This window comes from Lissotriton helveticus, chromosome 4_2 (assembly GCF_964261635.1).
Source record: "Lissotriton helveticus chromosome 4_2, aLisHel1.1, whole genome shotgun sequence".
Classification (NCBI taxonomy): domain Eukaryota; kingdom Metazoa; phylum Chordata; class Amphibia; order Caudata; family Salamandridae; genus Lissotriton; species Lissotriton helveticus.
In genome coordinates, this window is record NC_136064.1 from 16,018,771 (window position 1) to 16,032,774 (window position 14,004).

Consider the following 14,004-nt stretch of genomic DNA (forward strand, 5'->3'; position numbering starts at 1 on the left):
TCTAATTAAGGATGTTTCCTTCATCGCAGTGTTGTGCGGCCTCAAATGCTGGGCATTTTTTGGTACATATTTATACGGCTGCTCCACGCCGTAGAGGGATCGCACCATCTGAAGAACTTCATGGATGCGGACAGGGGGAACCCCTCCCCCTGTAAATGGTACTGTGATTTGTAATTTAACAGGCAAAGTCCGATTCGGGAAGCCTAATGGAGGGCTTGAAAAACATTTATCCTGCAATCAATCGTGGGCATGTTACCCACTGGAGGGGATAAATAGTGCTTAAATGGACTACGCTGCCCAAAATGCAACAAATTCGGCATTCGGAAGCCAATTAATAAAATGGGCGGCGAGTCATGCACGTCATTTTTTCCTGCTCACGAGGCCTCTGAAGAGATGGTGAAAGTCCATCGAAACGCGTCAGGCCACAGGATGTATTACGGAATCGGAAGCTGCCTGTTTCTTCTAATTAAGGATGTTTCCTTCATCGCAGTGTTGTGCGGCCTCAAATGCTGGGCATTTTTTGGTACATATTTATACGGCTGCTCCACGCCGTAGAGGGATCGCACCATCTGAAGAACTTCATGGATGCGGACAGGGGGAACCCCTCCCCCTGTAAATGGTACTGTGATTTGTAATTTAACAGGCAAAGTCCGATTCGGGAAGCCTAATGGAGGGCTTGAAAAACATTTATCCTGCAATCAATCGTGGGCATGTTACCCACTGGAGGGGATAAATAGTGCTTAAATGGACTACGCTGCCCAAAATGCAACAAATTCGGCATTCGGAAGCCAATTAATAAAATGGGCGGCGAGTCATGCACGTCATTTTTTCCTGCTCACGAGGCCTCTGAAGAGATGGTGAAAGTCCATCGAAACGCGTCAGGCCACAGGATGTATTACGGAATCGGAAGCTGCCTGTTTCTTCTAATTAAGGATGTTTCCTTCATCGCAGTGTTGTGCGGCCTCAAATGCTGGGCATTTTTTGGTACATATATATATATATATATATATATATATATATATATATATATACATACATATGAAAAGTTCTAAGATTTTATTGGGAAATTATTAATGCAAATTTTATTGCCCTTGCACACGACTGTTGGTTGTATTTTGCACTGTCTCCTGCATGGAGTGTTCTGGACTAATCTTCTTTGTACTGTGTCTACCAAATTGTTGCTCCAAAATTCAAGGCGCTTGTACGAATACCGCTGTGGAACCCATCCTGGCTTTCCCTGTGAGGTGTCCACTCCTGGGCACCCCCAAGGTGGAGGCCAGGCATCCTTAGCGTTGTGGGGGCCGTTGTGGAGATTAAGCAAGCTATTGCCCAGAGTTGCTGAGTGGGACTCCATGATTGGAATAGGCACCGAGGCGAGAATTATCAGGTCCGTGGAATTTTGAGCCCAAGACCCGCCGAGGCGGGGAATTGAACCCTGGTCCCGGGCTAGACCTCTGCATCAGGGTCTGCCGCTCTAACCATTGAGCCACACTTCTCCACCATTGAGCCACACTTCTCCACATCAAGCATTGAAGTCATCAATGACCGCCACCACTGCAGTCCCAGCAGTGAGGGGACACACTCACAAACAGCTATCACCACCAGTCAACGACCGTCTCGCAAATCAGAACACCATCTTGTGACCTGCCACTCTCACTATATGTCATTCTCTCTCTCTCTCCCGCCTCTCCCGGTAGTCTCTCTTCTCTTTCTCAGGAATGGGGAAGGTGTTGTGTAGGAAGCAAGCCACGATGACTCTGCCACCCCACTATGCCAAAGTCACTCCTCTAGACACTTCCAACAGAGGGGAAGGTCAGGAACTGAGGGCATTGGATGGGGGCTGTTCCCTCAGAAGTAAGACACAAATGTGTGGCAAGAGACTTATAAGCCACAAAATATTGAATAATTTCCATCCAACCCGGCTTTGTCTGACTCCTTGCAACCTGGCAGATATACCCGACACCTCTGTTCTTATTTTAACAACATAGACTAGCACCAACAGCCTATCATAATACACTTCTGGGTCATCATGCATGGGTGACCCGTGGTCTGTGCGGGTGGATGCCTGCAGATCTGTGTGCACATGTATCAGTTTGTTTGCTGATCTGTGTGTGTGTTTGTGTGTCTGTCTACACATGGATATCTGTATGTGTGTTCATGTCTGTCTTCAGATGAATATCTGTGTGTGTGTTCAGGTGTGTCTACACATGGATATCTGTAGGTGTGTTCATACCTGTCTACAGATGAATATCTGTGTGTGTGTTCATGTGTGTCTACAGATGAGTATCTGTAGGTGTGTTCATGTGTGTCTACACATGGATATCTGTAGGTGTGTTCATGTGTGTCTACAGACGAATATCTGTGTGTGTGTGTGTTCATGTGTGTCTACAGATGGGTATCTGTAGGTGTGTTCATGTGTGTCTACACATGGATATCTGTAGGTGTGTTCATGTCTGTCTACACATGGATATCTGTAGGTGTGTTCATGTGTGTCTACAGTTGGGTATCTGTAGGTCTGTTCATGTGTGTCTACACATGGATATCTGTAGGTGTGTTCATGTGTGTCTACAGATGGGTATCGGTAGGTGTGTTCATGTGTGTCTACACATGGATATCTGTAGGTGTGTTCATGTGTGTCTACAGATGAATATCTGTGTGTGTGTTCATTTGTGTCTACAGATGGGTATCTGTAGGTGTGTTCACGTGTGCTAACACTTGGATATCTGTATGTGTGTTCATGTCTGTCTACAGATGAATATCTGTAGGATGATGAATATCTGTGTGTGTGTGCATGTGTGTCTACAGATGGGTATCTGTAGGTGTGTTCATGTGTGTCTACACATGGATATCTGTAGGTGTGTTCATACCTGTCTACAGATGGATATCTGTAGGTGTGTTCATGTGTGTCTACACATGGATATCTGGAGGTGTGTTCATGTGTGTCTACACATGGATATCTGGAGGTGTTTTCATGTGTGTCTCCACATGGATATCTGTAGGTGTGTCCATGTGTGTCTACAGATGGGTATCTGTAGGTGTGTTCATGTCTGTCTAAGATGGATATCTGTAGGTGTGTTCATGTGTGTCTACAGATGGGTATCTGTAGGTGTGTTCATGTGTGTCTGTCTACAGATGGATATCTGCAGGTGTGTTCATGTGTGTCTACACATGGATATCTGTAGGTGTGTTCATGTGTGTCTACAGATGGGTATCTGTAGATGTGTTCATGTGTGTCTGGCTACACATGGCTATCGGTAGGTGTGGTCATGCCTGTCTACACATGGATATATGTAGGTGTGCATGTGTGTCTACAAATGGATATCTGTGTGTGTGTGCATGTGTGTCTACAGATGGGTATCTGTAGGTGTGTTCATGTGTGTCTACACATGGATATCTGTAGGTGTGTTCATACCTGTCTACAGATGGATATCTGTAGGTGTGTTCATGTGTGTCTACACATGGGTATCTGTAGGTGTGTTCATGTGTGTCTACACATGGATGTCTGGAGGTGTGTTCATGTGTGTCTACACATGGATATCTGGAGGTGTTTTCATGTGTGTCTCCACATGGATATCTGTAGGTGTGTCCATGTGTGTCTACAGATGGATATCTGTAGGTGTGTTCATGTCTGTCTACACATGGATATCTGTAGGTGTGTTCATGTGTGTCTACACATATCTGTAGGTGTGTTCATGTGTGTCTACACATATCTGTAGGTGTGTTCATGTGTGTCTACACATGGATATCTGTAGGTGTGTTCATGTGTGCCTTCACATGGATATCTGTAGGTGTGTTCATGTGTGTCTTCACATGGATATCTGTAGGTGTGTTCATGTGTGTCTACACATATCTGTAGGTGTGTTCATGTGTGTCTACACATGGATATCTGTAGGTGTGTTCATGTGTGCCTTCACATGGATATCTGTAGGTGTGTTCATGTGTGTCTTCACATGGATATCTGTAGGTGTGTTCATGTGTGTCTACACATATCTGTAGGTGTGTTCATGTGTGTCTACACATATCTGTAGGTGTGTTCATGTGTGTCTACACATGGATATCTGTAGATGTGTTCATGTGTGTCTACACATGGATATCTGTAGGTGTGTTCATGTGTGCCTTCACATGGATATCTGTAGGTGTGTTCATGTGTGTCTTCACATGGATATCTGTAGGTGTGTTCATGTGTGTCTACACATATCTGTACGTGTGTTCATGTGTGTCTACACATGGATATCTGTAGGTGTGTTCATGTGTGCCTTCACATGGATATCTGTAGGTGTGTTCATGTGTGTCTTCACATGGATATCTGTAGGTGTGTTCATGTGTGTCTACACATATCTGTAGGTGTGTTCATGTGTGTCTACACATATCTGTAGGTGTGTTCATGTGTGTCTACACATGGATATCTGGAGGTGTGTTCATGTGTGTCTACACATGGATATCTGGAGGTGTTTTCATGTGTGTCTCCACATGGATATCTGTAGGTGTGTCCATGTGTGTCTACAGATGGATATCTGTAGGTGTGTTCATGTGTGTCTTCACATGGATATCTGTAGGTGTGTTCATGTGTGTCTTCACATGGATATCTGTAGGTGTGTTCATGTCTGTCTACACATGGATATCTGTAGGTGTGTTCATGTGTGTCTACACATATCTGTAGGTGTGTTCATGTGTGTCTACACATATCTGTAGGTGTGTTCATGTGTGTCTACACATGGATATCTGTAGGTGTGTTTATGTGTGCCTTCACATGGATATCTGTAGGTGTGTTCATGTGTGTCTTCACATGGATATCTGTAGGTGTGTTCATGTGTGTCTACACATATCTGTAGGTGTGTTCATGTGTGTCTACACATGGATATCTGTAGGTGTGTTCATGTGTGCCTTCACATGGATATCTGTAGGTGTGTTCATGTGTGTCTACACATATCTGTAGGTGTGTTCATGTGTGTCTACACATATCTGTAGGTGTGTTCATGTGTGTCTACACATGGATATCTGTAGGTGTGTTCATGTGTGTCTACACATGGATATCTGTAGGTCTGTTTATGTGTGTCTACACATGGATATCTGTAGGTGTGTTCATGTGTGTCTACACATATCTGTAGGTGTGTTCATGTGTGTCTACACATATCTGTGGGCGTGTTCATGTGTGTCTACACATGGATATCTGTAGGTGTGTTCATGTGTGTCTACACATGGATATCTGTAGGTCTGTTTATGTGTGTCTACACATGGATATCTGTAGGTGTGTTCATGTGTGTCTACACATATCTGTAGGTGTGTTCATGTGTGTCTACACATATCTGTGGGTGTGTTCATGTGTGTCTACACATGGATATCTGTAGGTGTGTTCATGTGTGTCTACACATGGATATCTGTAAGTGTGCTGACATCTGCAGTAATCCTAAGTGACTGGTTTCAAGGCAAGCCATGTAAAGCTGTCTCAGTCTTCTATCCTTCTGCGGTTGGTGAGCTAAGTACCACAATATTGGTAATACTAACACGTTTGATTTACAGTGAATAAAACAGTATAAGTAAACAGGTATTTCTTTTTTTCGGGGGTACCGGTTGCTGTGTTTCTCGGTACATGCACTACTCAAAAGTGAAATCTATTGGCTTTGTCAAAACTTGCTGTAAAATGTCCCAGTTTTGTCAGATGATGGAATTAGGTTCGGGGACATACAATTTGCCCAGGATCACACAGTGTAGCAACATTCCAAGTAAGGAGTTGTCACGGTTTTCAACGTGCACCAAATAACATAAACATGTGTGAATAGGGTACCCCTGGGCCCTGAGCGCACGGACACACCCCAGCGGGGCTGTCTCCGGCACGGGGCCCCGCCCCTCGGCTATACTTAAATCTCAGCAGCAGCCCTGCACCTCAATGCCACCCGCCCTCCAGAAGCACAGACTGAAGCATGACGGCCCGCAGCATCCCAGCACTCCTCCTGCCCCTGCTCGTCAGCAGCAGCCGAGGCGGAGCCCGGTGTAGGCGGCCCCTGGCAGCGGCCACCCGGGGCCCCCACGGCGTCTGTCAGCGGGGCTTCGGCTCCACAGCCCCACTTCGGGACAGCGCCGCGCACACGGGGTACGTTCGCTGTAGCATTGCTTTCCGTGCACCGCTCGCGTGCGTACACCCCCTCCCGACTTTCCCCCACTTCCAGTTCTTGCTTTTCTCTTCCCTTTTTTCCGTTTCTCTTTGTCTATTCCATTCTCGCTCTTCCCGTTTTTCCTTCTTCTTTGCTTTCCCCCTCTCACCCTCCTGTCCAGTATAAAGTTCTCTCCTGATATTTTACACTCTTACGCAATCCTTTATTCTTTTGTTATCTTCTCCCTTTTTCTACTTCCTCATTCCTCGCCTTTCTCTTCTCACTGTTGTTCTACACCTATGACAATTCCCTCTTTCCTTTTGCTTTCGTCTTCTTGTCCTTTCTCTTTCTCATAACCTGGTTTCTTTCTGGTTCTTTTCTTTCTGCCTTTGTCTACATGCCTCCCACCTTCCTTCCTTCTTCTCTACCTGCATCGTTCATTTTCACCTATATTCCCTTTCTTTGTTTGTATGTTTGTTTGTTTCTTTCCTTCTCGCTCTAATCCTTCTTCTCTGTTTAGATTTATTACAAAGGGCACGTAGAAGAGGACTCCTAATATCTGTTCCCTAAACAACCAATAACAATAAAACTGAGTGTGGGGTGCCCCTGAAATACACAAGCCTTTTACTTACTGAGCATTGATTTAGATTTAACTTAGTGGTTAGGACAAAAAAGCCGGGATTCGCAAACATCCGCATGGATGAATTTCGGTCTGGTACCTCGGCCTCGGTGGGCTCAGGCACCTGCTGCAGACATCTGTAGCTTGCAGAGGTTGCACACTCCATTGCATCTTAACCTCAGTGTTAATGCCTTGAAGTAAATGTCCAATGGGCTTTCAGGATACAACAAAGGCGCTCAACCTCAACCCCACCCTCAAGCAAACGGACCCATTGGTTAGTCGGCTCCATGTCCCTGCTCTGTTGGGGAAATTGAGCAAAATCTATGTTTTTGCATTTCACAAAGTTTTAAGGTTGTATTTCCTCTGGCATTGATTTTTGTTAAACAAAAACATCTTGGTGTGCAACTTCTCTTAAAAGTTACTTTGTGCATTTTTTTTTTCATTTGAATGTTTCACATTTTTTCGATGAAAAATAAGTTAAAAATAGTACTTTTTCGGTGTGGTGACTGATATTGTTCAATACAATCTGTAATTACAAATCTGTTTTTCTCTTGCACTTGAAAAATAAACACAACCTTTGCATACTGCGAAGTAAAACCCCGTAAATTGTGAGAAAGACAAATATAAAGCCCCAAAATCCCCAAATTAAGAGACATTTTACATTTTTCCTGCAAATTACAATTTGTGAATAGTTGTGAACAGTTCACTCACTGGTGAAGTTAGCTGCTCAACACAATCTAATAAATGCTGTAAGCACATACCACGTGTGACACTGATTTAAAAATACAAAAACAGATTAATGCAACAGGTTATTCAGGACATTGTCGCAGCAGAACATGTTTGGGTTTAACCAGCACGCACAGGCAGGCGACGCTTTGGTGGATTCCACAGTCATAGCTGCAGGGTATAAATGCAATGTCCTGCACCCACTCCAGGGACCCGCCCCCTGAACTTTACAGGGTTATTGCGGTATCCATGGCAACAGTACTCACACGTGGAGAAGAGTTCAAGGCTCGTGCAACCACAGATAAATTGAGGGGCTGACAGCCAAAAAGGGGAAAGGCGCATTCTAAAAACTGCACAGCTAAGAAAGGCCAAGGCAAATAAAAAAGATTTTTTTTCCCATATCTGATATGTAGTTTTAAAGTGAGCGAATGAAATTAATTTCGCGATGAGGAGGAGGTAGGGGCAACTTTACGTTGCTGCCAGCTAGCCCCATGCTGGGCCAGACTGGCAACCACAATCATACTTGTCAAACATTTTCAAAGTAGCCCCAAAACACCGTTCAAGGGTGTATAGCAACTGAACTCGACGTTTTACTGAGATCTTTTATTTCAAAATATTTTTATTGAAAATAAATTTTACATATCCATAGAAAAAACATTCTTAATACTTGTACTGGTCTTGCAAGATTGCGGCCTGGCGGGGCCTGAGAGAGAGAAAAAGAAAAAAAAGGAAGAGAGAAAGAAAAGAGAGGGGGGGGGGTTTATCGTTCCAGGTATGCGTCGAGAGCTTCCCACATGTTCTCCTTGGCCGTATGATTTGCCGCCTTTTGCTTGGCGGTGATGTTATCTGCCCCCCGGAGGAAGGTTACCCAGTTGAACCAGCGCTTGAAAGTGGCTTTGCTGGTGTCCTTCCAGTTACCCAAAATCGTTTTCACTGCAGCCGTTAGTAGTACATCGACCAGGTCTCGTACTTCTTTGGACTGGAGTTCTGTTGCTAGGAAGGCAGTGGCTGCCCCGGCTAGTCCTCTTTGTATCTTACTGCCCGTTATTGTGTCTATGACGTTATAGACCTTGCCCCAGAAAGCTTTGACTTTGGTGCACTCGTATAGCATGTGAGATAGATCTCCCGTGGCTCTCTGGCAGTTCCAACATGTGCTGCTATCACTGGCTCCTACCCTCCCTAGTTTCGCTGGTGTCCAGTGCAACCTGTGGAGTAACCAATATTTGGTTTGCGCTAGCTGTGGTGTGATTTTGTTTTTGGACGCTGTCGTCCATAGTTTGGCTCTTTCTACTTCGTTCAGCTGTCTATGTATGGTCTCCTCCCAAAATGCCAGCGTCTTGTTGTTTAGGGTTGTGGTGCGTGGTGTAATTAGCTTGTAGATTTGTGCTGTTTGGTGGCCCGTCTTGTTTAGGTTGTGCGCGTATTGTATGATGGTGGGTGTTTGTTTCGTTAGTCCTGCTTTGGTGACCGCTGCTTTTATTTTGAGGAATTCATAGAACTCCTTGTTAGGTAGGGAGGTTGTCTGCTGTAGTGCCGTGTAGGAGAGTGGGTTGTTACCTGCCTCTAGTTGCGAAGGCGTGGTGATGCCTCTGCTACGCCATACCTTGCTATCTAGTGTTTTCCCTTTGTATGTGACTTTGGTGTTATGCCACAGAGATTCCCATTTGGTGCCTTTGATACTCACTGCCATTTCCCTGTCTACTCTTAACAGCGCTATCTTTGTGTTGTGGATTATTGCGTTTTTGGCTTCTGGGTGCTTGTGGGCCGTGAGGGCCATAATTGGGTCTGCGCCACCCAGAATACACCTTTCAAGGTCCAGCCACACCGGCATGTAGTCTGGCGTGGGGGCAATCCAGTGTAGCCCCTGTTTGGCCAGGGATGCCTTCTGGAAGGCTTTGTAGTTTGTAAGGTTCAGTCCACCTTGTTCTTTTCTGAGTCTGAGTTTCGCTAGGCTCATTCTTGGTTTTTTCCCTCCCCAGAGGAACATGTTGATGCTTTTGTCTAGGCGTTTGTGGAATTCGGATGTGAGTGTGAGAGGCAGCATGGAGAGCAGGTAGTTTAGCATGGGGGTGATCATCATCTTTATTGTTTCGATCCTTCCCCACCAGCTTATGAATTTGGGGCCCCATGTGTCTAGCTTGGACTTAATTTTTTTTAGCATCGCTTCCTCGTTATGGTCCAGTGTCGCTCTTAAGTCCCTACCAAAGAGGAGGCCCAGGTATTTTAGGGGTTTCGTTTGCCATGCTAGGCCGGATGTTCCCAGGACAGCCTTGGTGGTGTGGCAGTTCATGGGTTTGCATTCGGATTTCTCCCTGTTGAGCTTGTAGCCTGAGACGTGTGCATACTCCTCTATTGTTTGCACAAGTGCCTTAATTGACTCTTCTGGGTTGTTTGTGGTGATCAGAATGTCGTCTGCGTATGCTGCTAGCTTGAAAGCTTGCCCCTCTATCCGCACCCCCGTGATCCGGGCGTTTGACCTGATCATGTGGAGGAGTGGTTCCAGTGCAAGCAGGAATAGACCCGGTGAGAGAGGGCAGCCTTGCCTTGTCCCTCTCTCTAGTATGAGTGTGTCTGATGTGGCTGCGTTAACCACCACTCGCGCCCGGGGGTTTTTGTACAGGGACATGACCATGCCCCTGTACTTCTCGCCTAGTCCAAACTTGAGCATGCATTGGTTGAGGAAGGGCCATGAGACCCTGTCGAAAGCCTTTTCCGCATCCAATGCGATCATGACCGCCTTTTCCGCGCTGTTGGCCGTGCGGTTGATTAGGTGGCATAGCAGTCTGGTGTTGTCTTGCGAGAGTCTGTTTTCTAGGTAGCCTACCTGAGATTTGTGTATGAGGGCGGGGAGGAGTGCATTTAGTCTGGCAGCCATGACTTTTGCATAGATTTTGCAGTCCACGTTAATTAGAGAGATTGGCCTGTAGTTGTGAGGGAATTGGGGGTCTTTCCCTTCTTTGGGGATGACAATAATGTTTGCTTCCGCCATTGAGTCTGTCATATTGCCTTTTTCTGCACATGCTTGGAATACTCTGACAAGTGTGTCCTTGAGTAGTGGTTGGAATTGTTTATAGAAGGTGGCCGTGAAGCCATCCGGTCCTGGTGCCTTGTTAGGTTTTAGTGAGTCTATGGCCATCCCAACTTCCGCTTTAGTTATGTCTTGGTCTAGGGCCTCTCTTTGTTCGTCGCTTATACTGGGTAGATCCAGGCTCCTCAGCAAGCTTGCTCCGCCGTCCGCATCTAGCGATGTGTCCGCGGTGTATAGTTCTTTGTAGAACTTCCTGAATGTTTCGAGGATATGTTTATTAGCTGTGTGTGTTTTGTTGTCTGCGTCTGTTATTGTGGCTATGCAGTGCTGCCTTTGCTTGGCTTTCAGGTAGCCTGCTAAGGCCTTCCCTGCTTTATTGGCCGAGCATAAGTTTATGGATTTGTATTTGTTGATCCACGTGGTTGCTCTCTCGCTTAGGATTCTGTTTAGCTCATATTTTTTCTTTGTTAGCGTTGTGAGTTTATTCCTATCTGTTAGGTTGGCCGTGTGGTTCCTTTCTAACCCCTTGATCTGCTCCTCCAGTTCCTTAATTTTCTTGTTTCTGCCCCTGTTCATGCGTGCTTTGATGTTTATGAGTTTCCCTCTTATTGTTGCTTTAAGCGCATCCCATAGTGTCGCTGGCCCTGTGTCAGCTGTGTCATTAAATTGGAGATATTCTTTGATCGCTTCCTCTATTTCCGTGATATTGGCAGGGTTTTCGAGTATGTCACTGTTAAGGCGCCATCTCCTGCTCGGTGTTTCGTTATGCTTACCACTCAGGGAGAGAGATATGTGTGCGTGGTCTGAAATTGTGATGGGTCCTATTTCCGTTGTATCAGTCAGGTGTGTGTGTGTGTTGGACATGAGTATGTAGTCTATCCTGCTGTATGAGTTGTGGGGGTGCGAGTAGAAAGTGTACTCTCTGGCACTCGGGTTCTGTAGCCGCCATGGGTCCGCTAGTGAGAGTTTGGTGCATAGGTTTTTAAGTATGTGCTGTTCTTGCGAGGTATGGCTCGGTCTGTGTGGGTGTCTGTCTGTGGCGTTGTCCATCGCCTGGTTCATGTCCCCTGCCACGAATAGTAGTTCGCCAAGTGGGACCTTGCTAAGTTCAGTTTCTAGATCCTCCCAGAAGTTTTTGTCCCCCATGTTTGGCCCGTAAATATTGGCTATGTGTACTCTCTCGTCGCCTCTATTGATTGATGTGATCAGCCTCCTACCCATGGTATCTGCTGTGTTGTCGTTAACCTGGAACTTCCCTTTCTTACTGATTAGGGTGATGACCCCTCCCTTTTTGTTGACTGCCGGTGAGCATAGTACTTCGCTTATCCAGCTGGCTTTCATCCTGTTCGCGTCCTCTAAGGACACTCTAGTTTCTTGAAGGACGTATATATCCGCCTTCAGTTTGTTTAGGTAGTCTAGTGTTTTCCGTCGTTTGACGGGGTGATTGAGCCCTTTGACGTTCAGTGACACAATCTTTATGTCTGAGGCTATCTGTGCCTGGCTACTATTGTCGGGTGGCGTCATGGTGTGATATTTGTGTCGCTATGCCTACGTGCATCCGTTATGTATCGCCTCTATCCTCTATGCTTGCTAGCTGGCAGCCACCACACATAAGCCTCCCCCTGGGGTGTTGGATGGGTATAGAAAAGAGGAGAGAGAAGAAAAAGAAAGAAGTGTACTTCCGCCAGGCATCGATTGTCCATGCAGCAGGGCCTCCCCCCCAGCCCTCTCCCCCCCTCCGCCCTCCCTCCCCCCTCCCCCTGTCAACGTACTGTAAACGTGCGACAGCAACGGTTCCCGCCCTCCGCTTCCCCGGTTCCTTAAAAAGTCAGAAACATCCCCGCCCCCTCCTTGTCCCCGTGCTGCGCTTTTAGGCAAAGGATATGGTTGTCAGGTGTCCAAAAGCCCTGTTGTTCTCTCTGTGTGGTTGTCCATGTTCCGCTGGGTTTGACAGGGTAGGAGAGTTCAGTGTATCTACACATGTCCAAAATCACATTGTTGAGGTAGTTCTTTTCTCCGGTTCTTTTTGTCCTTTTCCTTGAGGTAGTTGTTGTTCGCTTCCCTTGTGGAGTGTTATTTGCCGCCTGCTGCCCCCTTCTCTTCCGTCCCTGAGCTATCTGATGATGCTCTTCTTTTTGCTGTCCCGGGCGTTGTTTGTTCCATCTCCTCCAGCTCTGGCTTCCTGAGGTATCTGCGTAGTTCCGCTGGGTCATCGAACATACGTGTGTCCTGCCCGTCTGTTATCCTCATTCTTGCTGGGCCAACAAAGCTGAACGTTATCTTTGCTCTCTTCATAGTGTCTCTCAGCGCCAGGAACCCTTTCCGTGCTTCCACTGTGCCCCTTGAAAGGTCTTGGGTAAAGATTATCTTCTTGCCTTTCCAGATGGGGGTTTGTCCTCTGCGGGCAAAGGCGAAGATCGCATCAGTATGGCTCGACCTTAGGGGTTTGCAGATGATCGTTCTAGGCCCCTTCATGTGCGGTTGTTTTGTGGCAGGGATCCTGTAGGCCTTGTCGATCTCCAAGGCTCTTTCGAATTTTATGCCTGTCAGCTTGGGTATCAGTGTTTCGAGTAGTGCTGCGCATGATCCCAAACCTTCTTCCTCTTCTTCTGGTATGCCTAGAATTCTGATGTTCCCCCTTCGGTTTTTGTCTTCTTGTTCTGCGAGCCTTTTCTGCAACTCACTGGAGACTTTGGAGATGTAGCAAATGTCTTTATCCATGATGCCTGATTTATCTTCTATGTCGCTGATCCTTCTTTCCGTCTCCGCTACTCTGCTTGCCGTCTTGTTCTGGTCTGCTCGTATGGCTGTGAGCTCTAGCTGGACATTGTCCATTGAGATCTTTGTGGCTTTTGCTAGGTCGTTTGCCTCAGTTATTTTTTTTACGAGCTGGTCCATCGCAGACTCTGTGCCTTGTAGGTTTTTCATTTTGATCGGTGATTCCAGGTCCTTCCTAATTTTTTTGTTGTCGCCGTTCATTGTCTCTAGGCCTCTTCTTCCTTGGTGTATGGACAGTCTCTCTTTCTTCTGCAGGTTATATTGTGCTTCCTTTGGTGGGGTGGTTTTGGCAGTCGTGACCGTGTCTGCTTTTGCCGAGCTGCCGAAGGTGAACCTGCTTGGCCACCTTATAGACCTTGTCCTGGTTTTCCCGGACGCCAGGGCTACCACTCTGGGTCAGGTGCTGGTCTCTGGTTTGGTCTAGCGTTCCCACCTATTTGTCGCCGCTCATTTGGTTGTGCCTCCTCTGTCCTTCGCTCATTTCGTTGTGCCTAACCTGTACCTACCGTAGGCAGGCGGCTAGGTGTGTTTTGCACTGGCCCGGGAGCTGCGTTGACGCGGTCAGGTGTTGGGTCGCTTTCTGGCTGGTTGCCGCACCGTGACTGAGAAGCGCCGAGGGTTGTTGTGCCCTTGTTCCCGCTGTCTCCGTCAGTTGTTTTCGCTGCCTTGTTGTGCCTTCCTTTTCCACGCTGTGGAGTTTGCCTGTTGTGCTGTTGTAATGTTCCTCCCTTCAAAGATGGCCGCCACTATGTTCGTTTTTT

The 14,004-nt window shown here is 46.7% G+C and overlaps 1 protein-coding gene across 2 annotated transcripts in view; it reads left to right on the top strand.

Moving 5' to 3' along the window:
* The first annotated feature begins 5,853 nt into the window (after positions 1 to 5,853).
* The window catches only part of LOC144752186 (adrenodoxin-like), a 70,307-nt gene continuing 62,156 nt past the window's right edge, over positions 5,854 to 14,004 (top strand). Inside the window, exon 1 of one of the 2 annotated variants that reach the window (XM_078640123.1) lies at positions 5,854 to 6,091. In XM_078640123.1, coding sequence (XP_078496249.1) covers positions 5,922 to 6,091 — 170 coding nt within the window. In that variant the 5' untranslated portion in view covers positions 5,854 to 5,921. The remainder of the gene's footprint in view (positions 6,092 to 14,004) is intronic. The other variant, XM_078640124.1, reaches the window with a different exon arrangement.